The 18487-nt window shown below is 42.4% G+C and overlaps 3 protein-coding genes across 3 annotated transcripts; 1 reads left to right on the top strand and 2 right to left on the bottom strand.

Annotated features, from left to right (window-relative positions):
- Window positions 1-201: 201 nt before the first annotated feature.
- LOC139225470 (U3 small nucleolar RNA-associated protein 4 homolog) lies at window positions 202-2745 on the bottom strand (the record flags this gene model as incomplete). The annotated part of the gene is made up of 4 exons (XM_070856297.1): window positions 2681-2745; window positions 2356-2580; window positions 1967-2155; window positions 202-286 (listed from the first exon to the last, which is right to left on the bottom strand). Coding segments are annotated over exons 2-4 (433 nt in total), but the record flags the coding sequence as incomplete, so codon positions are not given.
- A 109-nt stretch (window positions 2746-2854) lies between these two features.
- LOC139225469 (chromosome transmission fidelity protein 8 homolog) lies at window positions 2855-8300 on the top strand. Its single transcript, XM_070856296.1, has 3 exons — window positions 2855-2994; window positions 4689-4812; window positions 7529-8300. The coding sequence occupies exons 1-3, from the start codon at window positions 2975-2977 to the stop codon at window positions 7805-7807; spliced, it is 423 nt and encodes a 140-aa protein (XP_070712397.1). The 5' UTR covers window positions 2855-2974; the 3' UTR covers window positions 7808-8300.
- A 5666-nt stretch (window positions 8301-13966) lies between these two features.
- On the bottom strand, window positions 13967-17963 carry LOC139225468 (hyaluronan synthase 3-like). Its single transcript, XM_070856295.1, has 4 exons — window positions 17870-17963; window positions 17207-17757; window positions 15131-15232; window positions 13967-14940 (listed from the first exon to the last, which is right to left on the bottom strand). The coding sequence occupies exons 1-4, from the start codon at window positions 17961-17963 to the stop codon at window positions 14011-14013; spliced, it is 1677 nt and encodes a 558-aa protein (XP_070712396.1). The 3' UTR covers window positions 13967-14010.
- Window positions 17964-18487: the final 524 nt, after the last annotated feature.

The following is an 18487-nucleotide window of genomic DNA, read 5'->3' as shown; positions in this document are numbered from 1 at the left end:
AACACATCTCTTCTTTAGTTTTCAGATTTTCATATTTTTCCATTAAACATGTGATCCTACAGTTACATTGGTCACATCAAGGAAGTCAAATACTAATATAATAAGTGTCTGTAGGACACAAAGTGCTGTAAACACAGGTACGTATTTAGGAATAGAACTGCCAGTTACTGCCAATAACTTGGAAACAACTCGCTCTCATACCTTTCTGCCTGTTGAGATTTCTCTGAAACTGAATTCTCTCCTCCAGTATTTCAAACATTTTCACTGTCCCGTCCTCACACCCGACCTGAAAGAGAAGACATTCATGTCAACATTCAGAGAGCAGCTTCAACACCAGGTTCTCTGTTCCACAGCCGATCGGTTTGTTCTATCAACTCTGAGTCTGTTGAACGTGACAGAAGCGTGTTCACAGTGAACAGAAGAAGCAATCAGTGGAGCTCTGATACTACTATTCACCATGCTAACGGGGGAATCAGTTTAACCAGGTTTAGATCCAGTGGACTTCAGAGGTATTAATGTATGTATATGCAGACGGTCACTTTGAAAAAGAAACAAGTTCACACAACATTTTATTGTGTTATCCATTCATTCATTCACCACACCTACATTTCCTTTAAAGATCAAGGATCAAGACAAAACAGAGGCCAGCACCTGAAGAGTTTAAAAGATCAGAGACAGAGACATGACTTTAAGATGACAATCTGATCCAGTAATAATGTGTTTGGTGATTTGTATTTGAGGGTCGAGGGAAGGTAGGCACGCTCTGTGTTTGGTGTTCGACATCCTGTGTTTGTAGCCCTCTAAGGCTGTGGTGGTTTAGTTATCTCACCTCTCCAGTGTTTCCCCTAGATTTACAGAGCGAGTGTTTCCATCTTCACCACCCTGGGAGTGATGAAAAACGCAGATATTTTTCTCTGCTTTTCATTGGGTTGACGTGACATACTTTCCGACACGTGCTGTCTGTCTGCTGGTGGGAGTGTGCTCACCTGTGTGTGTGTGTGTGTGTGTGTGTGTGTGTGTGTGTGTGTGTGTGTGTGTGTGTGTGTGCACATAGGGTGGAACTCCGCTATGCGCGATCCAGAGAGCAGAGGAGAACTGTAAACGCGCGACCATGTAGAGACAGAAATGCCGTCATGTAAATAAGATAAATAACATGAGGCTATTTAGTTTGTTTAAACTACCTGGTGCAGGGTGCAAAGAGACATTGGTCTCAGTGGTAGAGTGGGTCGTCCCTCAATCAGAAGGTCGGGGGTTCGATCCCCAGCTCCTACATGTCGAAGTGTCCTTGGGTAAGACACCGAACCCCAACTAGCTGGCTTCAGTGCGTGAATGAGTATGAAAGAATAGTCTCCTCCAAATTACATTCCTCCTGTATGATTGATGTGTGAATGAGGATGTGATGTAAAGCGCTTTGAGTAGTTGAAATAACTAGAAAGGTGCTATACAAATACAGACCATTTACATATCCACTTTGTTTACTGCCACTGGAAACCATAGTTACAATCTTAAACTCTGTTAATTTAACTAGTCACTAAAATGCTGTTAAAACGTGTTCGGATGCAGCCTATTTTAAAAAAAGGAAAAACATCACATTCAGACTCACTCAGAAATATGAACAAAGTGCGACCACTCACATCATGAGTGAGCTTCAGAGCGATTGTGTCAGCAGATGTATTCAAAAGCAGTGCCTATAGATAGTCCTGAGTAACAAATATCCAACCAGGAGTTTGAACCTCCACTAATGATCCAGACTAAATCAGTGAGAAAATAAGAGGAAGGAGACAGACAGAAACATGCAGATGAGCAAGTTAGATTCCTGCGGTAACTGATGGAGTTAGTAACCATAGCAACCTCTTCCTGCAAATGAAAACCGAGAGTTTCTGCCATCTCAGGATTAACAAACTAAAGCTGCAGGGCCCGAGGTAGATCAACGTTAGCATGTTTTATCTACTCAGTCTTCACCCACCGCCAGCAGTGTTCCCTGGCTGTTGCCACTGATGGTCCACAGGGGTCCTCCATAGGCCTCCACAGTGTACCTGGGCCTCAGGTTCTCCAGGTCGTACTCTGTGATCTCTCCATTCAAAGCAGCACTGAACAGACGCTGGCCCACCCAGCAGAGAGCCTCCACAGCCCTGCCGTCCTGTCCTGGGATGACCTGTGCAGCAAGACAAGGGGGGGGGGGGGGGGGGGTTAACCCTCCACATCTTGAAGTCCTGAGTACTTCATCTCCTGCCTCAGAGCCTCTTCAGTAGGGCACAGTTTGACTGTTCACCGGTCATTAAACTCTTACTACCACAGCTTTCATCAATCACAACACAGCCCTAGTGAGTGACCCACGTGTCTCTGAGCTCTTACCTTCTCTTGGAAGTAGTTGTCAGAGAAGTTGAAGACCTCCAGAGCTCCATCAGCGCGGCAGACAGCCAGCCGCTCCGTGCTGCTGCTGAACGCCATGGCGGTGATGGCGCTGGGCATGTAGTCAAAGAAGCGGACACGGTGCACCTTAAACTCCCCCATGTCTACCGTCCAGGACAAGACCCACACACGGAGGGTCCGGAGCAGAAGCCCAGCTGCTCTCCGTCACTAGAATGTGGAGGTGTGAGGTGAGACCCTGGAGATAAACAGGTGAGAATGTGTTTAAAGGCTTCTTTCACTACTTCCGCTCCCTGGAAACACTGTTCACCTGCTGGTTGCTAAACTCTCGTTGCTGTTAAGTCCACACGCTGGAAAACATCACGAGCCACGTTGGGAACCTTTGAACCGGTAATGATTACCAGGCCAGAGGAAACGGAAATACGTCATCCTACTGGCAGCATGACAACTGGCGGGAAATCTGGAATCAACGCTACACTCACAATCCGAACGGAGACAGCGCGTGCTGGCTGCTAGCAGAACTGATGTGGTGGAAGCTTTAGAGCATTTCTCCCACTTTTAGTTGGTTCATGTGCAACGACCACTTTGGCTCTCTGACAGGACGATGGTTCAAATTCTGCTACGGTAAGACTCACTTCACCTGACGTCACCGTTACTGGTGCTGTTACTGGTGCTGTCACTGTTACAGTCACTGTTACTGTCACTGTTACTGTCACTGTTACTGTCACTGTTACAGTCACTGTTACAGTCACTGTTACTGTTACTGTCACTGTTACTGTCACTGTCACTGTTACAGTCACTGTTACTGTTACTGTTACAGTCACTGTTACTGTCACTGTTACAGTCACTGTTACAGTCACTGTTACTGTCACTGTTACTGTTACAGTCACTGTTACAGTCACTGTTACTGTTACTGTTACAGTCACTGTTACTGTCACTGTCACTGTCACTGTTACAGTCACTGTTACTGTCACTGTTACTGTCACTGTTACTGTTACTGTTACTGTCACTGTTACTGTCACTGTCACTGTCACTGTTACAGTCACTGTTACTGTCACTGTTACAGTCACTGTTACAGTCACTGTTACTGTCACTGTTACTGTTACTGTCACTGTTACAGTCACTGTTACTGTTACAGTCACTGTTACTGTTACTGTCACTGTTACAGTCACTGTTACTGTCACTGTTACAGTCACTGTTACAGTCACTGTTACTGTTACAGTCACTGTTACTGTTACAGTCACTGTTACAGTCACTGTTACTGTTACAGTCACTGTCACTGTTACAGTCACTGTTACTGTTACAGTCACTGTCACTGTTACTGTCACTGTTACTGTTACAGTCACTGTTACTGTCACTGTTACAGTCACTGTCACTGTTACTGTCACTGTTACTGTTACAGTCACTGTTACTGTTACAGTCACTGTCACTGTTACTGTCACTGTTACTGTTACAGTCACTGTTACTGTTACAGTCACTGTCACTGTTACTGTCACTGTCACTGTTACAGTCACTGTTACAGTCACTGTCACTGTTACAGTCACTGTTACTGTTACAGTCACTGTCACTGTTACTGTTACTGTTACAGTCACTGTTACTGTCACAGTCACTGTTACTGTCACTGTTACAGTCACTGTTACTGTCACTGTTACTGTCACTGTTACAGTCACTGTTACAGTCACTGTCACTGTTACTGTCACTGTTACTGTTACAGTCACTGTTACTGTCACAGTCACTGTTACTGTCACAGTCACTGTTACTGTCACTGTTACTGTTACAGTCACTGTTACTGTCACTGTCATTGTTACTGTCATTGTTACAGTCACTGTTACAGTCACTGTCACTGTTACAGTCACTGTTACAGTTACAGTCACTGTTACTGTCACTGTCATTGTTACAGTCACTGTTACTGTCACTGTCACTGTTACAGTCACTGTTACTGTCACTGTTACAGTTACAGTCACTGTTACTGTTACAGTCACTGTTACTGTCACTGTTACAGTTACTGTTACAGTCACTCCTGGCGGCCTGTCAGCAGGCTACTTAGAGTTAATAATGTCCTCGTTGTCATTAGTAGTACCTATATTAAGGTAGCTAACACTGACTGGGTATCAGGGGAAAAGTGCTTCTAAGAACGGATACTGTGCTGAAAAGTATCTCCTGTGATTCTGAAGTGTTTCATCGTATTGTGCCCACTTTTCTGCTCCCTCCAGTATGGGTGGTGTACATTGTGGAGGCTAAAGCTTGAGCTGAGAGCCCCTCTCCTTCAGTTTTGACGTGTTTCCACTATGAAGCCTTCTGTGAATGTGCCCCTGCAGAGGCAGTGCGGACGGCAGCAGTCCTCCGGAGTGGCTGCTGGTGGAGCTGCAGGGAGAAATGGTGTCCAGACACAACTCAGGTCTGGGAGGAAATGTGATGGGAGATCTGCTTTACACCAAGGAGGTAAACTAAAGCCATAAGAAGAGAAAAGAAATACTGCTGCTTTCCAAATAGAGTTTGTGGCCAAGCGCAGTGACTAGTTTACTTCGGATACAACAGAGTTTGTATTTGAGCTGCAGCTAACAACTATTTGATCAAATCATTTTTTGGTCTATAAAATGTACAAATGGTAAAGATGCTCATCCCAGAGCCAGAGGTGATGTCTTCAAATCGAATGTTTCATCCAACCAGTCCAACAATTGGAAATACAAAGATGTAAGATTAACACACACTTCTCATTAGAGAAGCTGGAACCAGAGCCTTTTGGGTGTTGTTGTGTGACTTAAATGATAAATCATTCATTAAAATAGCTCTCAGTTAATGTTCTGTTAATCAACTGTTGAGTATTTCTACTGTCTATGTAGTGTAGAGTATATCTACCCTCCTCTAAGAGTGGGCTGTGGATTTGTATTCTCTGTAGACTCTAGATCTTGTTTGGAGAAACTTTACCTCAAAGAAAACTATTTAACTTTTGACCAGAGCCCTGATCTAAAGAGGCCAACAGGGTAATTTGCAGTTACTCTCAATGTTTTATGTCTGCTGTTAATACACTGAGTAGTGATTTAATATACTGCACTGGGCAAATGTTTTAGGCAGGTGTGAAGAAATGCTGTAAAGTAAGAATGCTTTCAAAAATTAATTATTTTTATCAGTTTGCAAAATGCAAAGTGAGCGAGAAGAAAAATCTAAATCAAATCAATAGTTGGTGTGACCTCCCTTTGCCTTCCAAACAGCTTCAGTTCTTTCAGGTACACTTGCACACAGTTTTTGAAGGAACTCAGCTGGTAGGTTGTTCCAAACATGTTGGAGAACGAACCACAGATCTTCTGTGGATGTAGGCAGCATCAGATCCTTCTGTCTCCTCATGTGATCCCAGACAGACTTGATGCTGAGATCAGGGCTCTGGGGCCACACCATCACTTCCAGAACTCCTTGTTCTTCTTTACGCTGAAAATAGTTCCTAATGACATTTGCTGCATGTTCGGGGTGGTTGACCTGCTGCAGAATACATTTGTATTGTAATCAGACGCCTCTGATGGTATTGATGAGGGATTAGTATCTGCCTGTATTTCTCAGCATTGAGGACACCATTAACTCTGATCAAATCCCCAAACTTGTAAGGAACCTCCACCAGCTTCACTGTTGCCTGCAGACACTCAGTATTGTGCTGCTCTCCAGCCCTTCAGTGGACAAACTGCCTTCTGCAACTATTTCAAATTTTGACTCAGTCCAGAGCACCTGCTGCCATTTTTCTGCACCCCAGTTTCTATGTTTTTGTGCAAAGCTGAGTCACTTGCCCATGTTTCCACATCGGAGCTATGGCTTTTTGACTGCAGTTCTTCCTTGAAGACCGCTTCTGGCCAGACTTCTCCAGACAGTAGGTGGTTACCTGGTCCCACTGGTTTCTGCTGGCTCTGAGCTGATGACTCTGCTGGACTGCTTCTGATTTTAAAGGGAAGAAAGTATAATAAGTTTCCTGTGGTCTACAGCCCTCAACGTTGCCCGTGTCTTTGTGCTTTTCCAAAAGAGCTTGAACAGCACCTCTTGAAACCCCAGTGTGCTCTGAAATCTTTGCCTGGCAGAGACCTTGCTGATACCGCCACCTTGTGTCTTGTTGCTGTGCTCAGTCTGAACATGATGACCTGTGCCATCAAACCACAGCCTCACCTTGGTAGCAGAGTTTGGCTGTTCCTCCCCCACTTTAAAGCCTCCTGCAGCTCTTTCTGTTTCAGTTAATGACTGCATTTCAACCTACATGAAATTGTTGATCATTTGGTATAACTGGTTAATCATACACCTGACTATGATCCTACAAAATCCCTGACTTTGTGCAAATGTACCTGGAAGAACTGATGCTGTTCTGAAGGGAGGTCACACCAAATATTGATTTGATTTAGATTTTTCTTTTTTTGCTCACTTTACATTTTGTAAATTAATAAAAATAAACAATTAAAATTTTATATTTTTGAAAGCATTCTTACTTTACTGTATTTTTTCACAGCTGCCTAAAACTTTTGCACAGTACTGTACATACATTTTTACACATAATACTTTCTGTACATATGGTGATTTGATAAAATGGAAGGCATGTGCACTTTGACCTGTTTTTCACTGGTCCTTCCAGAATACAAGGACCTCCTAGCTGTATACTATATTGATAATCGGTTTATTGTTTCTATGATTTTTCAACATGCCAAATGCTCTCTGCTTCCAGCTTCTCAACTTATGAGGCTTTTCTGCATTTCCCTTTCTTATGTGATGTTAAACTGACAAGCTTTAGGTTGGACAAAACAAGGAAGTTGATAAAGTCACCTTGGTTTGTTGTGTCACTTTTTTAGAAAATGATGGGTACACTAATTGTTAATAAAGTAATTGTTAGTTGTAGCTCTACTTGTACCAATCAAGGCTCAATAAGTAAGTGGTCCTGTGCACTTCATGGCACAGAATGAGTAGGCTACACGTGTAGAGGTTTGATAGAGCTGCTGATCAGTAATTCCTAGATTAGAGTATTTTAAAAACGTTGCTGCAGATAAACAGCTCTGTAGGTGAAATGTCATACTCATGTCTAGTTCAAAATCTAAAGTAAATCAATCTAAGGTGTAAATTGAGTAAAGCTCTAAAATACCATAATATCTCTGCCAAACCTTCCCTGACATGTGTTTCTTCTTCCGTCCACCAGGGGGTGCCGGTGCTGATTGTAGGACATCATATTCTCTATGGGAAGCAGGTCAAACTGGAGAAACCTTTTGCTGTCCTCACCAAACATTCGAGCCATTCACAGGATAGCCTGGGCAGCCACGATGGTGACAATAATGATGTCTCGCACGTCCCCATGGAAACAGCAAGACCACAAGGACCTATCTCCACTTCTTACTCTGTGTCTGCCCTCATCAAAAAGAAACTGATCTTTAAGACGCGCCCCAAACCCATCATCACTAACGTACCCAAGAAGGCGTAGCGTGACTATATTTCCTCCTCCTGTATGCGATGGGAACAAACTGATCCATCTGTAGTGGCCTTTAAAACTGAATTACACGTAGAAGTTATGCTTCTCAGTTCGCTTATACATTTGTTGTTGTACATTGTAGTTGATCAGTACTGTCGACCTTTAACTTCCTCACAAGTATGAAATGTTATTTTTCTGAGATTCATAGAATCCCATTCTGATTGGAATACTGAATACTACAAAGCAAAAATGAAAACAATATTTTCGGACTGTAAGTAACTGGAAAAGTAAACTGACTGTTTAATAATTACTTTATTATTCCACAAGTCTTGTGATGGAGTTGTTTGATTTGAAATAGGTGTACCTGATCCATTTACCCATTAATAGTTCTTCATATTTCCCAGAATGCATTTGTCACAATTGAATTCATTTCAGTATCATCGAAAAAATGATGATGATAGTTGAATTATTATTTCTATCTGGTATGTAGTGGAAGGACAGCTGATTAAAAGAGTGGCACAAGAGTGGGATGTTGTCTGTTGTCTTGTCTGCACACCTTTGACATTTTCTCAGTCAGCTTCATGAGGTTGTTTGTTGAACACGACTACATAATTGTACATAATGTGTTCCTTCATAGTTCTGATGTCTTCACATCTACAATGTAGAAAATAATAAAAAATAAAGAACCATTAAATGTAGTATTTTGGGTCAAGCTGCAAAAACTCTGGTTCCCACACTTGCCTTCATGAAACTCCATAGCAGCTCTTTCAACAGACCATCACTGCCTGGTGAACTCCACAGCTCTATATGCCAGTTGGTCTGCACATGCCTGGACATGATGGCATCCATGGATGAGCTGCCAACGTGTGTGCAGATGTCTTCACATTTTGTTATCTCTCATTGGTCCAGCCTGACTGTTTATCAAATAGCAGTTAGTCAAAACTGTCATCACCTCCTCTCTTCCTGACTCCAAGGACCCAGTTCAGTTCACATGCAAGTCAAATAGATCGACTGCTGACGCAATGAGCCCAGCCCTCCACAGAGCCCTCTCCCACATGGAGCGTGCTCTTCAGTGACTAGAGTTCAGCATTCAACACCATGTTACCTCCAAGCTCGTCATCAAGCGCAGAGACCTGAGATTCAACACGGCTTTATGAGACCAGTCTCTGCAGATAGGCACCGCCACACGGTTGCCCCTCAGGGTCGTGTGCTCGGCCCTCTTCATACTCCTGTTCACACACGATTGCACGGTCACCCACAGCTTCAACACCATGTTTGGGCGGCCGTGGCTCAGAGTTAGTGGGTCGTCCATCAATCGTGTCCTCAGGCAAGACACTGAACCCCCAACCTTCAGGCTGTGTGAATGAAAGAACAGTCTCCTCCAACTCAGATTCCTCCTGAATGAATTATGTGTGAATGGGTGAATGAGGATGTGATGTAAAAGTGCTTTGAGTGGTCGAAATGACCAGAAAGGTGCTTTACAGATACAGAGCATTTATCTTTATGTGTGCTGATGACACAACTGTGATCAACCAATGATGAGACAGCCAACAGAAAGCTGAGACAGCTGATTGACAGAGATGGACACAGCACTGTCTCCATCAGTGAGACTACAGTGGAGAGAGTCAACAGTTTTAGGTTCATCAGGGATCACATCACTATTGGCATCAGAAAGACAGCAGGAGAGCTATCTGTTCACCATATACAGTGTACATATATATATATATATATACAATCTGTTCTCTGTTTATGTAGTACGGATACACACACTACTACACATTCTTTTTACAATAGGTTTTCCTGTTACTTACCAGGCCACCACAGTAATGTATTTTACTCTAAATCTAATTTGATACTATTTTATTCCTATATTTTAACAGCAGCACTATTTTATGTCCCACATTATTTAATTCATTATGAGATTCATCATTTAGATTTTGTTCCACTTGCGTGATATTTCTTTCTATATTCTTTAAAATATATTTGTAAGATCACAACGGGAGGGAGCCTGAGAGTGACGACCGTTTCATTGTAACTGTTATGTACGTGACAATAAAAAGAACTTAATGATACAGTAAAGCAGTGTTAAGAACAGCACTGCACACAGTAATGACATAACCAATAACAAATAGTTACAGAAAGACAGTGAATAGCTGGGAGATCATTCTTCTAGCATACAGTATTTACAGAGTATAAGAATGTGTGTGTGTGTGTGTGTGTGTGTTTGATGAGGGCAGTTCCCAGGTTGAGGTGTATCCTCAGAAGGAAAAAGCCCTTCTGTTCCAGTATGTGGACACTGAAGGGACCAATTCATTCAGATGTTGTAAACCTTCTGTCCCCTCTCCTCTGCTTTAACACACGTCCCACATACACACCCACTTCAACTCATACCTAGAACCATGTTAAAGTAAAATCTGAGCCAATCTCAAAGAACTGAAGGAAACAGCTCTTCATCTGTATTCACTCTCCATACTCGTTTGGAATGAAACACAATGATACATACAGGATACAGTGAGATATAGCTACCATAGCTTGAAGAGGTAAAGCAGTCTTCTTTCAGATCAAGTAAGACTGTTCATGGATGTGGGCAGTGATAAGATAAGATAAGATGGACTTTATTGATCCAGCAGCAACTTAGATATGCCATTAATTTGTAGATTCTCAACAAATTTCTGAAACTTTGGCAAAATAACACCCTCAAAGTGACACCATTACATGTGTGTAAGTAGAGGTGAAAGGAAATGTAAGTTTCCTCAAGATGGCATAATGGCCCAAAGAACATGGGGGACCATAAATATTAAGGAAACAGACCAAATGGTCATGCTCAGTGAACCTACAGGAGATCTCAGCTCTGAGCATGACAAATCATCCTCTGGGGACCATTACACATGCAAGAAACTTCATAAAGACCTAGTCAGTAGTTGCTGGGAGAGTTTGTTCTGAAGTGCACACTGGAGTGAAAGGTTGGGTTAACTTAATTTTCCAGTATGCAGTTTCTGAGATGCTGTATATTGGGGTTTCTTTCTGTTAAAGGTGCAGTGTGTAGGGTTTTGTGGCATCTAGTGGTGAGGTTGCAGATCGCAACCACTTGAATACCTCTGCTCACGACTCCCTTTCCAAACTTGGAGGAGAAACTACAGAGGATTCGTGCTCCCTTGCTTGACGAGCGATGAGCCCAGGGTGGACACCACCTCTTGTCCAATGTCAGCAAGGATTGACTATAGTCCCCGCGACCCTTAAAGATAAGTGGAATAGATAATGAATGAATGCACCTTTAAGCTGAGGCTGCATCTCCTAACAGAGGCTCTTTCAAAGCCACATTAACGGAGCAGTTGCTGCCACATCCCAGTTATGTACAGATAGATACAGTCAGGTCCATACATATTTGGACATTGACACAGTTTCCAGCATTTGGGCTCTGTACACCACCATGATGGATGTGAAATGAAACAATCTAGATGTGCTTTAAGTGCACACTTTCTGCTTTAATGTGAGGGTGTTTACATCCACATCAGGTGAACGGTGTAGGAATTACAACTCATTTTATATGTGCCCTCCACCTTTTAAAGGGACCTGACTGTATACACACACATCTTATTCATTATAGGAGGTTCATGTGTAATGTGAAAACATTGAAGCTCTAGTCCAGTTCATTCTTGAAAGTTTTCTATTGAGAACAAAAGATATAATCACAATATTTAAACAGATGGGATGCATCAATGCAGCTATTTAAATGATGGAGACACTCTCTGTTTGGAATGAATGGGAGGCTTGTGTTTACAACAGGAAGGATTTTTAATGACTTCGGAAAATTCATTCCAGTATTCTGTGATGCCGAGACATGGAAGCAGCAGAAAATCAAGAAACAAGACCTTGCATTGCTGGTTAACCTTCAGAAAGGCCAACTGAGCCTATTAATACTTTAATGTATGTGTGTATGTGTGTATGTGTGTATGTGTGTGTGTGTGTGTGTGTGTGTGTGTGTGTGTGTGTGTGTGTGTGTGTGTGTGTGTGTGTGTGTGTGTGTGTGTGTGTCTTTTTGAACTTTCAAGTTTAAACTTATACAACCGACTCAAAATAAAACAATAGGAACATAACTTAAAAGACACAAAGAGGAATTGCCCACTGCCAAAAGCAAAAAGCCAGCTGTCAGTGTTGGCACAGATAAACTGATGATTTTAACACTTGACAAATGGAATAGGTGTTTGGTTTTTGAAACATACTTTTTAGAATGAAATCTGTCTGAAATCATATGAAATTTAAAAACACGAAAGCAAAGCTCTCAAGTCTGTCACTTCAGGAGAAACTTCTTTGGTCTTGAGTCTTTACATTGTTGTTGATGGGATGAATAAACAAAGGCTACTTCTAGAATAAAAGGACACAAATGTCCAACGTTGAGAGAATAGTGTCAGGTATTAAAACTTTACTCTGACACAAACAGAATTTGGCACCTTAACAATATATAAAAGTGACCCCACAAGAAATCTCTGAATTAGTAAATCAATGAAACTATGACCCATTGGTTACTGTAAACTGAGAATTGGCCACGTACATCAATAATCTACTCATTTGCCACTGCTCAACAGCACCAAAAATACAACTGCATGTCACATGTTCAGAAATGGTGGATTGTCTGTTCTGGTAAATCATACCTGCTCTAAAAACACAAGTGGAACAGATGATTGTGCTGTTCTTGGCTGATAAAAGTCCATCAGGACTGGTCTCCATGCTGAGGAATAACCACACAAGCTGTCTCAGTCTCTGCCCTGAATACTTCCACACCATTACATCAAACATTACAATATTGTCACCTTTAAGCAGCAGTCTGTCATAGAATGTACACTAATAAAACATAGGTTCTTATTTTTCAGGTATCTTCATACATCACTCACATGCCCATATGTCAGTGGACAGAGTTATTGGTTGCTGTAATCAACCCTCCCATCCACATGGCTGCCAAGCAATACGTTCTTAACGTAACGAGATGTGGGACAAGTATCCCAATGATTCCAAACTTGTCTTATTTACATGTCGTGACTACTTTCAGGAAACCGTAGTCTCACTTTCTGTTAAATACAAAAGATGCAATGTATGGGTGTAAATGATTTAGAGTTGATTTAAGGCATGTAATGTAACACATTACTTTGGTGCTGAATAATTAGTAACATACCTCTTTTTGAACATTGGAATTTTGCGTTCTAATGTTCAGCATCAGACTGACCGATGCAGATTTCCTACCGAAATGCTTACGAGATGCATTAAAAAGATATCAGACTGATTACAGCAGGCAATAAGTCTTTCAGTGTACATATGGCATGTGAGTATTGCATTAAGACAGACTTGTAAAAATCCTAACCTACACTCAGCTGTAACTACCTGGGAGCTCATGCACAAGCAGAATGGCTGTGCTTGTGTATCACCTCTGACTACGAACTCACCAAGGACTCTGTGCTCTTTTCTCTTGTCTGTACTTCTATGAAGTGGACTCATAAAGAGCTATGTCAACACATGTTTACACTCAAGTTGACCCATCTTTAACTCGTATGGTCATCATTTTCAAATTGTCTGTTTAAACTTGACTCTACAAGCAATTGCACCTCTTCTATAATATGCTTTGTAGAGCGCCTGGAACCCTTTAAGATACACTTGAATCTCTAAATCCTCCTGAGGTTTTCACCTTATCTGAAATAGAGGTTCTTTGACTAATTTGAGAGAATCTATTTTATTTGTTATTTATTATAGAAGCCCAGTTCTGTCACATTTTATCCATTCTCATCATTATTAACATAAAGGACAGGAAAAACTGACCAACCAGTCAGTAAGACCTTTATGTCCTAATTTGTCCTTTTTCTTTATAATCATTAAAAGCAATGTACTGCATTCTTGTGCCACAGTTTTACAGCAAACCCGTGCCAATAAACTACCTAATATTCCTCTGAGCATGTCACTATTACAGTATGAAGCACCACTGAGCATGATGTAAATGGGAGAGTTGTCATTGGACCCAGTCATTGCAGAGTCTGACCCAACTGGATTAGATTCCTGCTGCTCAGATTCATATTCACACCTTTTTAGCACCAGTGATGAAGATGTAGGTGTGTTCCCGGTTCACAGCTTATCAATCGAGCAGTTCACAGGGTCAAAGCAGACCATGCTAGAATCATACCGCAGTGAAACCCGGCAAAAATGTCCCACGACTCTCTCTGATAACAGGTTTATGCCTCTGCATATGGCAGGTGATACTGCTCTTCCCTCTTGTTACATCGCTTGGCTACGATTGCCAGGTAAAGCACTAGCAGAATGAGCCAGTAGCAGGCATATAGTATCGTCCCTGCTATCAACAAGGCTTTCTCTGTCTCACTGAATGGTTCCTGTGTTTCACAGTAGATTGTATACACCACACCTCCAAGCAGCACTACAGCCCACACTGTGACAGGCACAGCACCGATGAAGTTGATCACGATTTTCCTGCGGCCTGAAGTGCCCCATCCAGCCTTGTTGATGGTGAGCAAGGCAAATATTTTGGCAGGGAGCAAGCTGGACATGTAGAGCAGAGAGTAGAGTGACATGAAGATCATGACCAGACTGCCACGCAGGAAACAGGCGTAGGTGGCCTTCACCATCCCAACCAGCTGGACTGTTAATAAGAAGAGCAAGATGTTCCACAGCCTTCCACGGTAGAAGAGATGGATGACTGTGGCAACCAAGAAGAAGGGGAAGAAGCCGGTGACCACAGACTCATAGGTCATCCAGAGGCTGTGCTTGTGGAACCACAGGGCGTTGTAGAGCCACTCGCGAAAGTAAGATTTGCTCCATCGAGTCTGCTGGTTGAGCCAGCGCAGATACTGGGTCGGCGTCTCAGTCTGGCACTGCGATCGTGCTGTGAATTTTGTCTTGTAGCCAAAGCTGAGCACCCGATTGGTGAGGTGGCGGTCATCACCGAAGCTGCACTTAGAGCCTAGGAAGGTCTGGTGGTACCAGGGCTCTAGAAAGCGCTGGAGCAAGGAGTTTCTGTACATCCCCAGAGGTCCACTGATACACTGGACACATCCAAAGTAGGACTGGCAGGCCCGTTCGATGTTGAAGGCCATCCAGTAGCGCACACTGCTGAGGAAGGAGATCCACGAGTCATACTTGTTCAGGATCTGGACGACAAATGGGTTCAGAAAAGAACAAAGAAAGGAAGTTTCTATGGGTTAATCTCATTTTTACAGCATCTTGTAGTGAGCTCTCAGTCACCTCTCTTGGTGGCCCCACAGTTTGTAAGCTGACTTTTAAGTCAAACATTTTAGCTTTGGGCCTTCATTATACTGACAAATGAGTTTTGTGTTTTACCTGCACATCTCCACCGACCCCCCCCACCATTGGATCTTCCTCAAGGATCTTTAGCATTTCTATGGTACATGCTGGGTCTAGAACTGTGTCCGAGTCACACACCTGAAAAACAAACACACCGGGTACAATATTCAAAAAGGTACAGCCATTGGTTAAATGAAGCCTGCAGGTGTTGCAGAGCATTGAGTATTATTGCTCAAATTCAGGGGAGAAATGAGAGGCTGCTGACAGAGAGCCCAGCTGGTTCAGTGTAACTGCACAGAACTGGGTCAGCTGTGGATATGACCTATGGCCCATAGCAAGGATGCAGAGTTCATGCAACAGCTGCACTGGCCATGAAGAGTGCGTTGGCTGTTCAACATAAGGCACATGGTACCTTATTGTACAGTTTAACCACTAGTCTTAACAAACACAATGGTACTGGTATTTCTGTAACATACAACTTACAAATACAGCATAAGCATTTAGAGCATGTAAGTAATGTTTGGTTTCCTGCTTAAAATTAATTTTATTCAACAGAATGTTGACATCAGTATGCACCAGCACAGCAGCAAGGTAAATATCGTTACATGATATCTGGTTGGAGTGTGCAGATGTATATGAATGGCCTCCACTGATGGCCTGTTACACACACAGTATGTTCACAGTTTTATTGGTTGAAATGTTTTTGTGTGGGACCAAATCTGTTGTTAACTTAATATAAGAAAACTTTCTAGGAGATGGAAATACTCTGAAGCCACTGCAGTAAACAGAACAGTGGGAATTGACAGGTGTCCTTTTAATAGCAGCTAAAAACTATATAAGACCAAAAGGTATACACCAGTGACATGGCAGTATAACAAGCTTTTATTACGGCAGTACTATATAATGAGCCAAAAAACTGTTGTACCTGATCAGGATTTTATATATATATATATATATATATATGTATATATATATATATATATATATATATATATATATATATATATATATATATATATATATATATATATATATATATATATATATATATATATATATATATATATATATATACACACACACACACACACACACACACACACACACACACACACACACACACACACACACACACACACACACACATACAACTGGGGCAGAGAGTTGATTTTATCTTGCTACACAGATTACAGGAGGATTCCTGCAGCAGGATGAACTTTGAGAGAAAGAGTTCCTTCATTCTTTCAGTGTTGATTTTGTCACCTTTATGGAAGAAGACTGAAGCCATGACAAAAAGTATGCATGTATGTACTGTATGTATATTTGGGTGCTGATAATTCTGGCTTTATTTTCTGAATTTTGAACTCATGTTTTTAGAATACAGATTTAAACTCTGAGATTAATTTTTGACTGAGTTGTTGTTTCATGGATTTAGGGCTGGCAATGCTGGTCTGTCTGTCACCACTTTTGTACACACTGAAGTATCTCAACTATTGGGTGGCTTGCCATGAAATTACCTCTACTATTTAAGAACTAAGAACTACCATCATTTAGAACCACCATAATAATAATAATGATAACTTTAATCATATAGCACTTTTCTATGTTACAATGTTACAAAGTTCTTTACAAAACAAAGTAAACCCAGACAAGACGGTTCAAATTAGACCAGAAAGTCAACATTGTCGCTGTGATGAAGTGGCACTAGAGGAGAAGTCCTCTAGTGCATCAACTGTGACACACATGGAGCACACAGGTTTCTCAAAGTTATGCGTGGAAGGGCAGTGACTTTCTAATTTCACTTTCATTGTTAAATATTGGCTGTCAAAGTTTGCAGTGTTGCATCAAAGTAGTTGCAGTGCCATTTACTCGTGTATCAAGCGCCAAACAGCAAATATGTCTGACACACGCTGAGCAGAGGAAATCGAAGGGAATACACCTGCATGCCATCGAACACAGAAGAGGATGCATGGGAGAATATCGGAAAAGATATTAGAACCTATGGCTTTCAACTCTACATCTAAAATATTGTTTCACTTGGTCCTAATTCTTTTCTGTACTCTTTCAACACAGAGATATATGCACAGCACTTTCTGTATCTGTGGCCCTCACCTGCACATAATCCACGCTGTCCCCCAGTGCTTTAAAGGCAGTGTACATCACCTCTCTTTTCCCACCCCACTCCTGCATGACACAGGAGTAGCGGCAGCTTCTGACAAGTCGAGCCACTCTTGCTGCTTCCTCCATGTGCACTGTTCTTCTCCCACCACCTCCAACACCTCCTCCTCCACTCCCATCACTGTGGTAGTTCCCCTTCCACACCATACTGCCAGCCTGGTCAGCTCCACCCATCACCTCCTGGAAAATGTCCATCATATATCGGTCCTCGGGCCGGTTGCCGTCCACCACCAGCACCACCTTTAGGCCGGGGAATGAGATTCTGCGGATGCTGCGCAGGCACTTCCTCAGGTAGTCAGGGTCCTCCTGGAAGGCGGCGATGCAGAGGGCCACGGAACGACGGAGGTGCTGAGGCCGGGCGGGGCTTCTCATCCGCCGATGCTCCAGGAAAGCGAAAAGGCTCTGAAGGAAGAGGTGGAGGGAGAGGAAAGCACCATAGAGGCCGAAGGAGAGGTGGTGCTGTTCAGTGTGGATGAACTGGTAGCCTTTATTAAAAAAAACACACACAATGGAAACAAGTTTTAAAAAAACACGATCACTTTGTTTTTTTGTGTCACGTGCATGTGTCTCTATGTGTGTATCATTGAAGTTCACAACCTGTGACGTAGGCCAGCAGGATGGTGAAGAGGACCACCGCAGCAAAAAGGGTGGTGACCACGATGTTCAGCGCATTCTTGCAGCGAGAGGGCATCTGGAGGTGGAGGAGGTGGATGTGACAATCAGGGGGTTAAAGTGGGTTTACTGGAGTAAAACTGGCTAATCTGTGATCAAATTTGACTCGAAGGTATTAATTGTAATGTTTCTGAGCATTGCACATCATTTGCTTCTTAAATACATGTATAGAAGAACACAGATGAGGAGCTTCAGCATGTTCTTCAGCACATGAAAGAGGCAGCATCAACACAGGTGACGTCAGGGGAGCCAGAGCGGGGCCTCTGCACTCTGGAGTCCTACTGAAGGCTCCGACAGAGAGAGAGCCTGTAGCTCCTCATTAGTTGACACAAGTGCCATTTCCTGTTTTTTCCCCCTGTAAAACCTCTCAGCCATCAGAAGCTGAAAATACACCAGCATAAGTTACTGACATCATGGTGGAGACACAGTGCCGGAAACTTCTACTTCTAGTATTACTATTACTACTAAGCTCCTGCTGCAATTAGTAGTACTACTCCAACAGCTAATATGATAATAATAATAATAGAAACACTGTTACTGCTA

Source organism: Pempheris klunzingeri, unplaced genomic scaffold (assembly GCF_042242105.1).
Source record: "Pempheris klunzingeri isolate RE-2024b unplaced genomic scaffold, fPemKlu1.hap1 Scaffold_280, whole genome shotgun sequence".
NCBI classification, from domain to species: Eukaryota; Metazoa; Chordata; class Actinopteri; order Acropomatiformes; family Pempheridae; genus Pempheris; species Pempheris klunzingeri.
The sequence above is the reverse complement of the archived record's forward strand: the minus strand, read 5'-3'. Positions and strand labels throughout refer to the sequence as shown.

Bases quoted from the DNA above. Each gene is read 5' to 3' on its own strand.
- LOC139225469 (XM_070856296.1), top strand. From the start codon at position 2,975: ATGGTTCAAATTCTGCTACG. The intron at 2,995-4,688 runs GTAAGACTCACT...GTGCCCCTGCAG, and splicing joins ATGGTTCAAATTCTGCTACG to AGGCAGTGCGGACGGCAGCA. The intron at 4,813-7,528 runs GTAAACTAAAGC...TCCGTCCACCAG, and splicing joins ATCTGCTTTACACCAAGGAG to GGGGTGCCGGTGCTGATTGT.
- LOC139225468 (XM_070856295.1), bottom strand. From the start codon at position 17,963: ATGCCCTCTCGCTGCAAGAATGCGCTGAACATCGTGGTCACCACCCTT. The intron at 17,758-17,869 runs GTTGTGAACTTC...TTTTTAATAAAG, and splicing joins CCTGCTGGCCTACGTCACAG to GCTACCAGTTCATCCACACT. The intron at 14,941-15,130 runs GTAAAACACAAA...TTTGTCGTCCAG, and splicing joins GGGTCGGTGGAGATGTGCAG to ATCCTGAACAAGTATGACTC.